This window comes from Melanaphis sacchari, unplaced genomic scaffold (genome assembly GCF_002803265.2).
Source record: "Melanaphis sacchari strain LSU unplaced genomic scaffold, SCAv2.0 Contig0_pilon_pilon, whole genome shotgun sequence".
Lineage (NCBI taxonomy): Eukaryota > Metazoa > Arthropoda > Insecta > Hemiptera > Aphididae > Melanaphis > Melanaphis sacchari.
The window spans coordinates 10,358,696-10,377,587 of NW_020270366.1; the positions used below are offsets into that span (position 1 = coordinate 10,358,696).

General features: G+C 24.9%; 1 protein-coding gene across 1 annotated transcript; it reads right to left on the bottom strand.

The window, feature by feature from the left end:
* Nucleotides 1-1,490: 1,490 nt before the first annotated feature.
* Nucleotides 1,491-18,820, bottom strand: LOC112599283. Its single transcript, XM_025346102.1, has 22 exons — nt 18,700-18,820; nt 16,088-16,148; nt 15,154-15,270; nt 14,905-15,096; nt 14,576-14,790; nt 14,180-14,395; nt 13,294-13,461; nt 13,096-13,229; nt 12,856-13,023; nt 12,355-12,511; nt 11,816-11,994; nt 8,773-8,872; nt 7,855-7,915; nt 7,200-7,316; nt 6,749-7,105; nt 6,363-6,577; nt 6,005-6,226; nt 5,574-5,714; nt 5,387-5,520; nt 5,125-5,292; nt 4,343-4,511; nt 1,491-1,793 (listed from the first exon to the last, which is right to left on the bottom strand). Exons 1-22 carry the CDS (start codon nt 18,749-18,751, stop codon nt 1,594-1,596), a joined length of 3,543 nt encoding a protein of 1,180 aa, XP_025201887.1. The 5' UTR covers nt 18,752-18,820; the 3' UTR covers nt 1,491-1,593.
* Between the last annotated feature and the right edge of the window lie 72 nt (nt 18,821-18,892).

Here is an 18,892-nt window from a genome sequence, read left to right on the forward strand (position 1 = left end):
CATTTTTTTTATCTATTTTTAAATTACCTACTTATTTTAAACAGAATTTGTACATTTTTAATTATTTAATACAAGTAAATACACATTTGACTATTATTTAATTTCGAAATTTGAAGACAAGTAGTAGCTTATAGGAAGGAGTGATTTTTTTGTCTTATTGCAATAGAACAAGAGGTCACCTATACCCAATGATACATTTATACCTATACATATTAATCACACTACAATTATTGATTAGTAAGTAAAAACTTATTTACATTTTACATTTTTTCTATCTAATCAACACGTCAATTATCATGACTGCAGTGATGGGTAATATAGCGTAGCTATAGGTACCATTCATGTTCTAATAATTTTGAACAGTTTACATTATTCCACACACATTTACCATTCAGTGAATATTTAATACCTACCTTAATATTATATTTGTGTACCTATCTGATACCAATTACAAAAAGAAGGAAATTTTCATAATAAATTATTGTGAACAATTTGATTCAATTTATTCAGTATAATACTACATTTTATTGTAAATTATAATTACTTTTGAATTTTAATTGACATTGATTTTTTCAACAGTTCAACATTATACGTGTTCCAAGTCAATCTTAAAATTATCATAAAGTATATTTTATCTTTAATAGGATACCTTAGATATCTATGTAATAAAAATAAAAATAATTGCATATGTATTGTTATGTGCAAATATGCAATAAACTGTTAAATACTGTTAATAACTGTAAATTAGTATAAAATATTAAATTTGAAGTAGTAAAACTTATTTTTTTAAATATAATATACAGTAGACGCCGCTTATAAGACTCACGGATATAAGGTTCAGTCGCTTATTAGACTCAAAATCGTCTGGAACGGTCTGGACGTATCCAAATATATTAAAAAAAATCGGTTATAAGTCTCAAATTTCGTAAAATAAATAATAGAAAATAAACTTTTTTGGTTATAATTTAGAAATAAATTGGTATTGAAAAATTAAATAATATTCGTGTTGATTATTTCTAGTTTCTGTTGGTATCTTATAACGTATAATAATTTTTATCGCAGATAAAAGTTCACATTTATCGCAACGATAATTGTTATTATAGTGTACTGATTATCTGGCGGCTGCACAGTTATCGTAATATGTAATATTTACCTATTATAATTTTAGTTTTTTTATCGGGATTATTAAATTTATTCAATAATAAAGTATGTAATATGTAATATGTGTTAATGTATTAAAATCAAAGCAAAATATGTAGTAAAATAAAATTTATAAATACGTAATTATTTTTTTTTTCCACTTCGCCTATAAAACTCATTCGGTTATAAGACTCACTTTGTGCTGGTCCCAAAGTGAGTCTTATAAGCGGCATCTACTGTATACATAATATTAACTAAAAATCGCTAAATAATAAAAACTATTTTAAAAATACATACTTAAACTTTAAATAGTTACCTATAGAAATAAAAAATGTCAGTAAAACGTATCGGTTTTTTTTCATAAATATATGTTTATTTATTTTCACGGTTTAATATTCATAATTATATATTGATATGCGATATGTGTTATATCACTTACAATGTATGCCACATTTACATCGTGTAAGTTGCATGATTTAAATAAATATGACAAATCCAATGTACATGATGTTCGATGCTTGTGAATACAGCTACTGATTTATTTGAATATAAATCCTTGATACTAAGTACTCCAGTTAAATATTGTACAGAATCATTATCTCCATACATCAAGCCCGAACCGCCAAATCCTATAAGATCTTTTTCTCCTGCAACTAAAATTTTGAAGTATTTCTTTATAGTTTGTACACATTAAACAGAAACATAAATTACATTATACTTTTATCATTTTCTCGGGACAAAATACTATACATGATAATTTATATAACTCAGTTACATACATTCTTTAAATTAATGCACATCTGTAAATAAACTCATACCTATAATATAATTCCAAAGGTCTCAAGTAGATACCTACCTAATTAAAAAAGAAAACAACTATAATATTTTGTTCTTTCTGACGTGACACTATAATTAATATTTTTAAACATTAAACACGCTTTGATATGATTTTAATCATAATATTTTTAATGAATCCAGAATTTAATATCTACATTTTTTGTATTGGTTTTGAAATTATAAAATGTCTGCTTCGACTATATTATGTTTAGAATTTTTTTTGTTTATTTAAAAAAATTCTATTATATTAATTTCATTGTCTTTGTCTAGTTTTGGACCTAGACTTGTATCAATGTAAGATTATTAATGTTGAGTTCCTTTCTTTGTTTTTCGCACATTCTGCATTTATTGAAGATAGTTTGATAGTGAGAGTGGTGCCGTATGATTGGTATATTGATGGATCACCTTTTGCCACCAAGTATCACATGTCAGTCTTGAATAAACAATTCTGGCCAATTTAATTTTTCTCGTTCTCTTCACTTTTTATATTTATTCATTTTAAGTATAAAATTGAACAAAATCAAATATTTAAACGAAGAATAACGATTTTAATTATTTAATTGTAATTTAAAAATATAATTCATGGGTATAATTATCATTATATTTCGTAAAAACAATGACGTTTTCCAATACCTAGGTACCTATTGAGTTTTTAGCAAATAATAATTTAATCTACTGTATTTAGTAATATTAAAATAAATTATTTTAATAAAAATTTAAATATATCATAAAACATACTTAGTTATTTAATTAGGATTACAAATCATCTTCAATGAGAATCGTTTTTTATATGTGTGCGGGCTGAGAGCGTATAAAGTAGTAATACAAGTGCCCGGACACCAAAAACAAAAAAAAAAACTTAAACTTCACGTACTAACACTTAACTATTTTAGACCTAAAAATATGTAGGAATAGCTGGTGTGTGTACTGTCGAGCTATGAAATACGTCTTGTGTATAAATATGTATGTAGTGTGTGTAAACTTAAAAACTAGTGACAGATAGGTAACTTAGTGTTAAATATAGTATAATTGAATGTACCTACATAATTACGGTTGTTTTTGAGCCAACAGGTAACAACGTATACTATATACTAATATATAATAAATAAATGGATTACGACCTTATTGGCTCAACAAGTAACAATGTATAATAAGACTGATTAAAACTGCCGGTTCGGCACAACCAATAATAAATTATAATAACTGCATAATTATTTATATATAAGACGATAGAACGATAAAACTCACACATTAAACAGTCGGTGCACGGCTGGTCAGCTGCTACCTATACTCGTATAATAAAATTGACTACCACAACACGAAACTAATTTACAATAGTATAAAAAATCACGGCAATTCGCGACCACACGTATAATAGTAATAAATAATAAATAAGTAGATGTGGCGGTTAGCGCCTATAAAACCAGTAATAATAAAAATGCATGAAGATTCGCGGCGTGGTATGATGAAGCGATTATAAATATAGAACGTCCTTACGTGAGGACTAGCGTCACGAAAGATACGTCATTGTAATGGTTACTATAGGTCTTAAAGCCCAAAAGATTACAAAAAAAAAAACACTATCTAATGGTATTTGAACAAAATATTTAGATTGATTTACTGCGGTCCGCGACAACGTAAGAAACCGGACGGTTCGACGACAATGAGGTTCTTCGGACGTAATTACAACAATAATTATTGTAATTTTTATAATAACTATTATTATGGACAATTATGTACAATCGGACAGCGGCCGTCGGGCCGTGCTAAAATTGCGCGAACCAGCGAGTTGACGGCGGCTGTATTATACCACGCGCCCTAAATGTGCCAGAGACGGACGATTACGCGTTGTTATATTATGATTAACATATCAACGCAATATAATATAATTAACAATGGCAATAATTATTTTTAAACATAACTAAAATAAACAAATATAACGAATATATAAAATGTGTGTAACTTATTATATCGGCGGAAACAATATGAGATGATCACTTAATGTAACAGAGTACCCATATCCTTACCTTTTTACTAATATTTTTGATGGAGTAAAAGAAAATTACAATTTAATTCATTTTTCACTCATAATTTTACTTAGTATGTATTGTAGATATTTGAATAAAATGTTTGAATATCTAATTAGAATGTGCAATTAGTTTACAAAATAATTGATTCTCATGAATATTTTGATATTCCCGAGTATTTACAGGAATTTATGTTCAGTTACATTTATGAAAATCGCTCAACCTTCGGATTGAGGATTCATAAAGCCAATTGATATTCATCAAAAGCGTAGTCATTAGTTCAATAGAATCCTCAGTTATTTAGGTTATTGTTATAAGAATCATAAGTGTTTTATTACCCATTTTATAACCCGTGCAGAATTTATCTTTGGTCACGTAACTTCTAAATCCATTTGTGTACATTTTCTGACACGTATTGTGATTAATATATGGTAAAGTATATAATTTTAATATCGATTTATCTTGTCCATTACCATTCATAATATTATTGATTCCCAAGCCAAACATCTATAAAACACATGTATACAGTTTTTATTAAGATGGTGTAAGATTATGACAAATACAATGGTAGTACGGACTCATAATTTTTAAAATAAATAATAATATCTCTAACAACCACAAATTATATACAAACATAATATAGTACTTCAGTGAAATATATGAATGAAATTTAATATTAATAGCTTATTATTTTAAATAATATTTATTAATAATCATAAGAATACTGAAATAACTTATTAATTCAGGATTACTAAAATCAGGATTAGTTGCAATTAGGTAGTTTATAAATCATTTTAAATACTCGTATAGCATATTTGTATAATCTGTTTTGTTTTTGGGTTATTATTGCACAATAAGGAAATTTATTGATGATTACAGCACCATATAGGTTTCCAATTTATATAACTAATATATAGGTAAAAAGGGGTTATCATTAAGCAATTGTTATCGATAAATAAATATCATAACTGTTTAAACTACTTAATTTATGTAAATATAGTTTTTAATTTCTTCTGAAGTTACAAATATTGAAATATAAACTTATGTTTACTTATATACATGCTAAATATATTAATTATTCTAAATAGACAGTAAATAATTTATAAACGATTTGGTTTACCTTTCCTAGATCTCCATTGAAAAGTGAATATGTTGTTGACCAATCAATAGAAGCTGGAAAAACACCATTACTATTGATGATGTCAGTTGCTAACACAATTACAGAAATGTCATCAGCATAAAATCCAGCCGGGCCTTCATAACTTTCCTTTAGATAAATTAATTTGACCTAAAAATGTAAATATTTTATTATTATTATAATAACAATTTTAGTAAATTTTTCAAACGCCAAAGTTTGTATATTATTTATATTAATTATTTACGTCTATATACTGTGTATATTGATTGTCTATTACAGAAAAATCAGTAGTTGTTTTTCCGACGGCAATTTTAATACTATTATTTTCATTCAATATAATTTTTCTCCTTAACCCCTTTTTCCAAAAACAATGAGCAGCTACAAAAAATTTAAATTAATTTTTTGTTAAGTATATAGCTTAAAGTTTTTACCAGAGACAACTAAATTTGGAGCAATTAGTGTTCCTCCGCATATTCGGTAATATTGACCATCGTTATTAATTTTATATATTTCCGCATTCCAAGGTGCTATTACTGATGACTCGCTCACTCTATTTAAGATTAATTCGTCACCTGTAAAATAATAAAATGAATACATTAATTAATTCTCTGATAATCCTAGATAAAAATTAAATATAAAAACTAAAAATAAGTATTGTCAGTTTAAAGATATATAAATTTTAGTTTCATAAATTTAGGTATGATATTGATGTAAAATAAATATTTTTGTATACGGATATAATTGAGGTATAAATCTAAATCTAAATTATTGGGTTCCGAAATTTTCAATTTGTCTTACGCAAAGTCAGTAATGAATATTTAATTAAAGTATTCTATACGAAAATGTATTTTATTTTAATTACGTGATGTACAAGTGGTAAGTAATTGACCACTCCATTTTGCATTTTGAAGACAAAGTAGCTCATTAGAAGTATCCATTACTTTTTGTCCTTTATGTGAATTTGTGACTTTACAAGATTGTGTTAATTTAGTACCAGGTTCTGATGGTGTTGAACAATTTACATTATTTCCATTCAGCGAACATTTAATATCTATTATATCTGAGACCATAGGAGGACACTTTTCTAGAATATATAGAGGAAATATTATACGTATTATACATTTTATGTCATTTAATATAATTTATATTTAACTGTAATAAAACAAGTTTATTACTATTTGTTTATGTGGTATGAATTAATAAAATTATACGTATCTTACTCAAACACAATGTTTTAGAAACAAATGGCATCCATTGTCCAGAATCCGAACAAACCATAAATTTGTGTGGAATATTTTTATAATATCCTTCTTTACAGTCCACTTCAACTATGCGATATTTATCAACAACAGCACCATTTGGTACGGGAACGTTTTGAATTAAATCCTTATAAAAATGCTTAGTTCCCTCAATGGTTGGTATCACACAAGTTTTGCTAAATGCAAAATTAACGTAACAATTATATGTTAAATTCTTTTATTAAACAAATATTTTATTTCTACACAGAAATAGATATAAACAATTTAAGTATCTTTTTTAAAACACTTATATTTCTTGAAATATTACGAAGATCTATATTTTAGGTCAAGAATTCAAGTATGAGTACTTTTGATTGGAAGAATTGTCCATCGACGTGTTTAGTGTGATTAATGGAATTAATGTAGAGGATGAGATGTTTGTAGTTGTTGATGCTGTAGTTATCGATATAGTACTCGATTCCGTAGTTGTCGATTCCGTAGTTGTCGATTCCGTAATTGTCGATTCTATGATAGTTGACTCAGTAGAATTCGATTGTTTTGAAGTATTTTCAGAGTTATTTTCAGATTCTGTAGTTATTGGTGGTGAAATTAAATCGGCACATTGTGCCTCATCAGAACCGTCTAAACACTGATTTACACCATCACATTTACTTCCTAAACTTACACAAGCACCATATTTGCACTTGAATGCGTATGTTGGACACCTTTAAATTTTAATATCAAATATTTATTTATATTTATTTTTATATAATAGTTATATTAAACATGTATTTATATTTTTAACCATTAACAACTCACGTGATCGATCTACATAGAATTTCTGTTTCATCAGATCCGTCTTTGCAGTCTTGTAATCCATCACAAATAGATGTGATATCTATGCATTGGCCAGATTTACAAGTGTACTCCAATTCACTATAAGAAAAAAACTAAGTATATAAGGAAATATTTATTCTATAATTAATTAATTTTTCACAATACTATTGGTACTTAAATCTGCGTTTTAAAAACCCGTGACATAATATGTATTTATAAATTTATTGTTTAAAATAAGTGTTCATTAATTATATTTTTTAAATATACATTAACTATAGTCTATACTCTATAATACAAGCCGAATAGAAACGCTACTTTTTTAAAAGACTTATATAAAAGATTTGATGTACTTATTTTTAGAAATATGCTATCAATAAAACATCAACTATTTCATCGAGAATTAGATTTTACATGATGTTACTATTTTATTGATAATTATACATTTTTATCTAAAGAAAAATCTAACTTCAATTTTAATAATTATGCTATCTTTTATGTATTAACCTTCGTAAAAATATCAATAATTTTTAAATTATTATTACCTTTTTTTAACTTATTTATAATGTTTAGGTACTTAAAAATAAGTTATAAAGTTAAACCATTATACATAAAATCAATAGTTAATTATTATACTAACTCTGAGCAAATTAATCCGGTTTGTCGTTTTTTAAATTCTTTTTCACACAAAATAACCGTTCCTGAAATAATCAAAAACCGTGTATAATAAACTATAATTTTATGTTAATAAATATTTTTTTGAAATTTGAACAAATAGCTTTTGAGTTATTGAGTTATTTAACTTTGTATACTAAGGATAATAGGTTCACGATAAGGAGTTAGGAAAATATAGAGGTTATAATGATTTGAAAATCGTAGTAATTAATATTATAAAATTTTAATATTAACCATTCAACATTTTATAATTCGTAAAAATTTTCTAAATATAAAAATTCTACATGATCAATATTACATCTATTTAATATTTTGGTAAACTATATTTAAGAGCTATATTGTTTAAAATCTAAATATGTACATTTTAATAACTCAGAAACTATTCGTTCATCGTTCAAATTTAAATTTAGATACTCATTTAATACTTCTATCAACATTTTCAAGAATAATTATTTGTTTAATTTATAGTAAAAAAGGTTGGTTTTCGTTTGAAAAAATAAAGTTGACAATAAGATAATTATTTTGATGTATAATAGATGCATGTCAAGTGTACCTCGTAGTTTAAAAAAATATTGTAATGGATAATATGTTTAACTTGAATTAAATGATAAATTTGTATTTATTGTATACGAAAAACAAATTTGAAAAAAGATGGTTTTGAAAATTTAAAATCCCCATTAATAACTTGAAAAAAGTCAAACCATGTAAAAAATAATATGGTAGTTTAAATATTTAATAACATTTTCAAGTATCTACGTTATTCATTTTTTGCACTACGACAAATCAGCAAAATTGATATTGTTGAGAACTAGTTATTAAAATTCTAATTTAAATAGTACCTACTATTAACGCACGGTCTAAAATAGTATTATAATATACGTACCCAATATGAAATATGAATATATAACCAGAATAAAAGTATACGTTGACTTCATGGCCGATGACGAAAATATTGCAGCAAATAATATTATGATATTAACAAGTTATATATTATGTAATATTTACCAATCTATATTATGTTAAATAATTCACATAAAAATAAATACTATTCATTGTACATTTCTGAACGATTACTGAAAAATACTACCCGTGTATTGCTTATAGAATTATTATTTTTGTATTTTTAGGGATATATTAACCACTAATAATATTACACAACTGTTAGGTAGAAGTTTTAAATTAATAATGGTTCAAATGGTATTGGTTGAAGTGCCGAAGAACCAAAATTATCATCATTATTTTGAAGAAAGGTGGGAGACCTGGATGTTGTTTCATCCATGATTATATTTTGTATACATTGTAAATTTATAAAAATTAGTTAGGTACAAACATTTATCACATTAATTGTTCATTTTGTCTTTGTCTATTTGTCAAACGAACCAATATACCAATTATATACTTTGAAAATAAAAATCAAACATTTTTGTGTATGCTTAATATTTTACAAAGTGATTTGATATGACATTTTTTAATTTCTAAAAAATTAAAGAAAAAGTAATACATTGCAGTTTCTAATAGCTCATTCCAATTGACAAAATTATAGTTAAGTAGTACCATAGTACTACGGATACCTGATAAATACACAAATTCTTGGTTTTATTAAGCTCTACCTATGTATACCTAGCGTTTTATAAAAAAATTTTAATAATTTTATTGTTATGATATTATTTTGTAGATTTTGGCGGTTTCAATTAATTTCTACGAGTTAAGTATGTTATTGTTGAGGTATGCGATTTACTTATAAATCAAATACCTATGTAAATTTGCTTATTTTGATATTTTTTTACTTAGTTGTCGAGTTAGTATCAAATTTAATTATTAAGGATTTGACTATCCAAGATTGAGGTTCTTGTTTAATTTACGTTTATATTCCAGCATCAGATATATGTATATTTATATCATATCCTTATTTTGGTAATTTGGTATTGTTTAATTTATATGTATAATGTATATGCAATTTGTTATACGTTACATGTAGTTTGTATTTCAAGTACAACAAAATACAATTTTTGCACGAATCATGCATAACATATTATAAACAGTTAATAATTTTCCCCCTCCCAATAATCAATCCATAAATATTCCAAAACCAAGGGCATACTACGTAAGTAAGTAATGAAAAATATACGTACATATAAGTAAATAAAGTTGTTTTTCAATTTTAGTATATTTACTAATGATCTCAAGTATTAGTATGCCGAGGTAAGTGAGTAAAACTCGTTACCCTATGTATAGGATGGAGTGATGGACACAGGTATTAAAGTTATAAGATATATAATTATGATATATATATAAATATATTTAAGAATTCTAGGTTATTCTGACCTTGATGCTCCAAACTACGTAAAAAAACGTAAGATTAAAACAAGTTTGTGTATACTATATAGGTATTCCCAGAAGGTTGCTTAGACATACATTGTTTTGAATTTGTGAAAATATCAGATAAACATCATCAAATTATTATTATCATATTATGTTTTGAAACTAATAATTTAATTTCGCCATTTTGAGTTTCTTGATCACGCGTTTATGTTTTTGCTTTTAAGATTTTAGTTTAGAGCTAATATAATATTTTTATATCAAAAATTCAAGGCTCAAACAGTCTCGAATTCGAAATAAACATATTAATGACACTTTATAATTATATTATATTTGTATGGTCTGATCAATGATCACACATTTTATGAATTATAATATAGCTGCCATACTATTTGGTAGTTTTGCGACAAGATAACAGAAATTGATACCTAATATTTTTATTTTTCAAAAAATCAATTTAAAGTTTGATTTTGATATGCAAATTCCAAAAATATTATTTATTCTTCACAAATAGTGTGACTATAAATAACACGGAGAAAAAAATGCCTTAAGGAAAACTAAGCATACCATCTGTTGCACCTTATAAAATAAACTTAACATAATAGTGTCAGATAGTGTAAGTATATTCTAAATAATAAGTTTACATTATCTTACCGAGTTTTACTAGTCTAAAACCCGCTAAAATGAATTAAAAATTAAGTTTGATACTTAGTCTAACCAAAACTGGATTTATCGAAGACATTAAGAGCATGTTTCGAGACTAGTCAAGATCCCAAATTTTTAGGCACTCGGAGGTCTATGATATAAAAATTATAATATGGGTTCCTATTCTGCGTACAAAAAGAAATATAGGTTTTAAAAATAAAAATGTTAGCTCAATTTCATAAATTATTCACACCAAAATATAGCCCAGTCTACAGAGTTTTACTCGGTAACTCGCTGGTACTATTTAAACCTGCCAATGTATCAGTATAAAAAACTGAAAATGAAGAATAGTTGTGATTCTAGATTTACAATTGTTTTCATAAACCCGATCTATGAATTATTCAAATTTTAGATGGGCAAAAGTTTTTTCATAATTTTGATGTATTTTTACCAAACATTATATTATTATATACCTACGATCTATTGAACACTCCAATTTTACTAAGAAGATACTTATAATTTATCGATAACTATAAAATTCTTAACTTTCGACTTTCATCTAAAACATATTTTTTAACTCTTTTCCGATTTCATAAGTCAAGATTAAGTAGTTATTGGTCAAAATTAATGTTATAATACGTACCTATGCCGTTATTTTTGCGCTTTTTTATAATATATATGTATCAATAAAAAATTATTATAATATAGTAAAATGTTAACACTCGCAAATCAGCTAGCTGTTAATATCGTATATTTCAAACTTTTAAATATACTTAAACATTATAATAATATATGTTATATTTTTGAATCTGAATTTCAATAATGTATATAAATAATTAATTGTGCATAATTTTTAATACAATAAGTTTCGTTTTTATCACGAGTCTTGCACAATAAAGTGTTCAAATAGAAATCGTTTGGTGTAGAATATCATCGTACTATAACACGATGTATTCACTTACATTAGTAAAGTCTTTCACGAATCGGTGAATCCATTGAATATGGTGACTTACATCCGTAAAAACAGCAAATAAATCATTCGTGCTTGGATTCATGACACTTACTATTCCGGTTAAAAATTGTAAAGTACCATGTTCATATGTTAAGCCTGAACCAATGAATATTTCATTAATGTTTTGTTCTGAAATGTAATCAGAAATAATATTTAATAAATGAGTAGTAAGCTAATGATCCTTTATAAACATGATTTAGAACCCTATGATTGACAACATTTTTTTTTTGTGCATCCCGATAATAATATAATAGAAAATTTAACCAATAAAATATAATAATAAATAAATATTCAGTAATTTTAAAATATATTTTTACTTTCATGCAAATCAAAATCAAATAGAAAAAGGATATTTTCATCCAAAACCACAAGATATATTTTACAAAAAAGCAAACAAATATTCAACATTCAAGTGTATGCATAGGTGTATTATGATTTATAAATTTATGAATTTATACAAAATATATTTGTTATAAGCAAGTATATTACCTGATGGAGAAACAGCGCAAAATTTATCTACAGTCACCAATGATTGAAATCCATTTGTATACATATCACGACAAGTATTTTTATCAATATATGATACGTTGGCTTTTAATAAAATAGAACTTGTTTCTATCATTTTAGTTTTTCCCCAGCCGACAACCTACAACATAAATTGTTTAAAACTCATATTCTTCATATTATTAAATAATTAAAATTAGAATGATTAATTTTTCAATTCATTTATTTATATATATGCACAAAATAATAAAAATATTATTATAACTTATAACAGTTAACAGTTATCTATTTGTTAAGTTTTTTCTTTTTTTTTAAAAAAAATTTAGATTTTGAACAAATTGACAAAAAAAAAATTAGTTTACAGTGTTGTTGTTTAACTAAAGATATTTATTTTTGTTAGCTTTAATTTTGTTATAGGTTAAAAAGATCCACGTAACCGATAATATTGGTTTATAATTGTAAGGGTGTATCAAATATAGTATTCACCTTTCCATTAGATCCGTTCGGAACAGTATATTGCTTAGACCAATCGATACAAATTGGCAAAACAAAGTCACTGATTGTAACTTGAGTGTATAACACGATAATAGCTAAATCATCGGCATAATACCAAGAAGAACCATTATAACTCTCTTTTAAATAAATTAAACCCACCTAAAATGTTTTTTGTAAAAATGTTTAGAACCGAGAAAATGTTTTTATTTTCAGCTAAAAAATTTTACTTACATCAATAATCTGAGTAAAATTATTTTCTTTTATTGAAATATCACTAGTATACTTTCCAACAGCAACTTTATAAGTATTATTTTTATTCGTCAATATTTTATCAGTATTCCCTTCTTCCCAATAACATTGAGCAGCTATAAACATTAAAATATATTGAAAATTATTTATTAAATGTATATCCCTGCAAAAATGTTTTACCAGTAACAACTAAATTCGGCGCAATTAATGTCCCTCCGCATATTAATTCAAAATACTCATCATGGTGACTGTTATTTTGTCGATATAATCCAACACTCCAAGGCACTGTTTCATATTCTATTTTCTCATCACTTGACTTATTGCTTGGAGTATATAGTTGACCACAAACTACAATCATACGTTTTAATATATATATATATATATATGTATATATTAACGTTAATAAATAATATAAAATATAATAATAATACTAAGTTATAGAGTAAAATATGATGTCGATAATTTAAAAAATATATGCAGCTATGAATACACAGATCTGAAATTTCAACTTATATACTGAAAACCACTTAACTTTCACACTATTAGCAATTTTTTATTTATTATATTACGGTCGTAAATACATATAATATATGTATATACATATATATTTAATTTGTTTGAAGTATATAAATAGACAAATTTTAGCATAATAATGTCAAAACTTTTAATATGTGTTAATTATTGATTTTATAATTGTAAGATGTATTTTATGGACTTAAATATATGATAACAATAATATTAATTAATTAATTAATAATTATAAATACCTAAACTTGTATGACCTCCTAAAAGTTTTAAACTCTAATACATTCTAGTAAAATAATTAGAACTGTGAAATTAATAATTATACATATCGATAAATTTCATCAAGAGTTAAAAATATTAATATATAATTTAAATATTTTTATGCCCACTATAATTTAGTAACTTTTTATTCATATAATATATTACATAATTTTTTTATAATTTCCCTATTTTAAAATATTTATTCTATATTTCATGATTTTTTTAGTGCAATAAATTCACAATGCTGATAATATAATTAATAATGAAAAAATACTGTTACATGGAATACACGTATATAGATCATCATCACTCCATGTTGCATCTTCCAGACAAATTAATCGAGTTGAGCGTTGTTCTTGTTCGTTTGATAATCTATGAGTGGCTTTACATGTTTGATTTAATATGGTTCCAGGTACTGCTTTTAAGCAACTAATATATTTATCCTCAAAGATACATTCAAAATCTAAACTATCTGATTCCATAGGCGGACACATTTCTAGTTACATCAATAAAATATGATATAATTAATGCACATTCAATAGTAACGATGATTAAATAGTATATATTATTACCAAACATCTTTCAGGATAATAACTTTTTAGTCAAAAATAATTTTCTGAATAATCTGTACTGATGTATAATATACAACACAATAAGACATAATATTATTACTTACTTAAACATAATTCATCAGTTACGAATGGTCTCCATTGTCCGGATTCCGAGCATACCATAAATCTATAAGGAACAACTTTGTGAAATCCAACTTCACAGTCCTCTTCAACTATGCGATATTGTTCAATTGCTGTACCATAAGATAGAGAAACATTTTGATTCCAATCTTTATAGAAGTATTTTGTGCCCTCAATTGTCGGTATCACGCAAGTTTTCCTAAAAATCAATAAAACTAGTATTCAATTTTTCAGACACCGATTTTTACACTATTCCATTAGGAATACATTTGTTTCGACATAAGAATAATAAGATTTTATACAAGTGACGCACTTGATGTAAGACTGCTTTATTGGTTTTGCTGTGTCGTTTTTTTTAGATATTGCACTCGCAAATGTTGATATTGAAGTTGAATTGGAACAATGTTCTTCATCCGAACCATCAGCACACTGTTCGAAGCCGTCACATTTATACTTGTTACTGATACAAGCGCCATATTTGCACTTGAATGTATATTGTGGACATCTTTAATATAAATTATATTTTATGTACTTAAGTTTTTTGAAACCTCAATCAACTTACAAGACCGTTTCACATAAAAGTAAAGTTTCATCAGATCCATCATTGCAATCTCGTATTCCATTACAAGTATTTGAGACATCAATGCACTGGCCAGATCCACACCCATATTCAGTTACGCTTTTTTTAATTAAAATAACCGCAAGTATAGATATTTAAAATTTTTTTGAATAAATTATTATTTTATAATATTTGATAAAACATGTTACTTGTAGTTTTATTAAATGCACTTATAGCAAATTCCTCTATAATATAGATATATTGTTAAGAATAAATAACATTGCCAATATTTATTATGCCATTGTAGCTGTACATTGAATATAAGTAGACATTTTTTAATAAAATTAATTCACTCCGATGAAATTGTGATAAAAAGTAATTAAAATGAGTTACTAATGTGGTTTCTGCTGTTCATAAATTACAAGCATCTAATGTATATTGATTGTGTTATAATCTCACTGATCTTAATGTGACACAATAAATTATAATTCACGTTTGACTCAAAAATAAAATTAATTAACTGTAAATTATCATTTTTTTTTTTTTTTTTTTGAACTAATCAATCTCCTGTAAGCTCATACTTGAGTTGGAGATAGAGAGTTATGTAACGATAAATTTTAATTACAAATTTTCAATAATATAGACATATCAAAAATATATTTTATAATGTACATAACATAATTCAAGAGTAAAATTTACTACAGATAATTAGTATAATAAATACGTTTCTAAACATCTAACAAATTAAACAATAAATAGTAAATACACATAATAAAAATATGATTTCAAAAAACAATTAAGTATAATAATTTACATAAAAGTTAAATTTACTTGTAGCACATAAAAAATGTTTTGTAAAAACTATATTTATATTAAATAGTTTAAATAGTAATTTATTATTATTTATTTTGAAAACATAGAGTACATATTTACCAACCCTGGACAATAAAATATGGTTTGTCGTTTTTCGAGTTTTCTATCACACAAAATGCCAATTTCTAAAATAATAAAATATTGTAATTTATGTATAATAAACAAGAGTAAGTTAATTAGAATTTATACATTTGTTTGAAATTATTATGCAGAGTGATTCACTAAATATGCTCATTCACTTTTTTCTCAATAATAAAGTAATTAGAAATTTCATATTAACTTAAAGACCATATTTTCAAATTTTTAAAAATGATTTTACTACTAAATAAGTATCCCATGAAGATTCGAGGATAATAGTTCCATAATAAAATGGATTCGAAAGATATGATAAAGGCTATGGTAACTTAAAAATGTTAATAGTTAATATATTAATCTATCGATATTTATAATTTATAAGAATGGTTAAAGTATAATAAATATTAGATCCAATATTACGTATAAATATTCTTTTATAATACTTAAAATTATTTTTAATAAATATTATTCTGAGTATAAACATTTTAATAACTGATAAATCACTTGTTTTTTCATACTTATAATAATGGCTCACTCAACACTCAATGGTCTCAATGCATAGGCGGTATTTGGGAGGGAAGCACAAGGGGGTGGTTGCCCCCGAAAAAATATTGAAAGGACAAATTTATAATTTTTCCCACCTCCTAAATTAAATATTATTCAAATAATTTTTAATTTTTATAAAATATTTATTTTGAAATAACTTTAATTGTATAATTATAAAAGAAAATTATTCCCCATATTAAGTCAAATCAATATTATCATAAATTAATATAAGCTAATTTAAATTCTATAACATTACGGATAATAATATAATATTATGATCACTTTTAAAACATAACATAATTGATATTAATTGATATACTTGTCGTCTATATAGTTATAAAATATTAGTACACATATATACTAAATTGCTTAATTATTTTTTTATTAAGATATGCACAAACTGTACCTATTATTTAGAACAATAAGTGTATGTGTTGTCAGAACAAAAATAAAAAATATAATAAATAGGAATAAGAAGCCACTCATTAATAGCACTTGACTAGGAAATTATTTAAACATAAAATATAAAAATAAAGGAGTGTGAAATTTTATTAGTTCTTACTTAAATATGAAGTAAAAATATAGGTGGAAGTTTTAGATAAGTTAAATATGAAAAGATTTTTAAATAGGTCAGTCAATTGTTTAATCCCCCCCCCCCCCCAATAATAAGAGCTAAGTGCCATCTATGACTAAATGCACAGCAGAACTTATATCTACTTACCTACCTTTTTTATTTTTAGAATATTTAAGATTAAAAATATTTAGGTACCATTTAATTAACCAACCTAAACTTTTTATAAATTTCAAAGTAAAAAAATAGCTTTCCTGCGTTTAAATTATCGTTTTAAAAATGATTTCATTTTAAGAATCTATAATTCCTGTTCTTGAAACTACTTATCTATTTCATATACATTTCTAAAAACAGACTACAGAGTAAAAATAGATTATTTAACAAAGCAAACTAAGTACCTATCTAATTATATTTAGATGTATCAGAAAAAAATCAGTCCTATAAAACATAAGTTTTATACATTTAATCCTTCCGAAGGTAACTTTTTCAGACCTAACAAAAATGTAGTAACATTTAATAGTAATTTATAATAGTGGTGTAATTATTAAGTTAGAATACTTTCACAAGGTGTATTTATAATATTAAAATTAAATTGAATTTATTTCGTAAATATTTATTAAAACTCAACGAAATATTAAAAAAAAAAGTCCGGAAAAAATGTAAAATTTACTCGTAATACTTTACTATAAATAAAAGCAAATGTATTATTTTTAGATTAAGTGTGTACTGTGTATAACACATTCTCTATTCCCAACATCTTTTCGGTTTAAAATAAATAATAATTATCGCGTAAAGATAGATTTAGTATATTACTTTCAAAGTTTCAAGTTTCAACTCTTGTTACTTTTGTCCCCCGACTTCCCATATTATACTGTTGCGAAAATATGTCAGTGACAAAACCAAAGAGTAGCTATATAAGTATTGTTATATCTAGAATAACTAGTAGCCACCCGTTATCTCGTGGAAAATTACAAATTATACGACAATATAAGTATACAAAAGATTATTCTTATTCAAATTTGTCAGATGATTTAATATTTAAATATTATTATTCAAAATGCTAATTATTTTGATGACACAATTAGAAATTTGGATATGTATTATTGTGATCTTAATACTTAATAAGTATACCTATTTAGTATTTTTATCATTTGTTCATGTATAATATTTAAAAATACTAAAATGATCGATTTATTACAATATTATAATAATCATTGGCTGTGACTAGGAGGGGGGGAGTTTAGCCCCCCAAAATTATTGAACATTTTCAAAGCATTAAATAGGTACCTATTTTGAAAAAAAAAGAAAAAAGGAAAATTAAACCCCCCCCCCAAAAAAAAAAAAAAAAATTCAATCAAATATTCGCATATGATAATATTATTTTTTTCGTATTTATTTATTTTGTATTTACTTGACTAATATAAATATAATTACTAAAAATATTAGGTTAGTTACACGAATCGCAATGTATTTAATTTACGTACCGAAAAAGAAACAAAAACACATTAACCAGGAGAACGAAGTTTTCATGGTCATCAAAGGTGAACGAACGGGAACTACACTCAATATTTAATAAAATAACAACACTAAATAGATAATTTTACATTTAAATAAACTATGTATAATTATTAATTGTTGATCGATTCATGTATAACTGTTTAAAATAATTCGACGTCC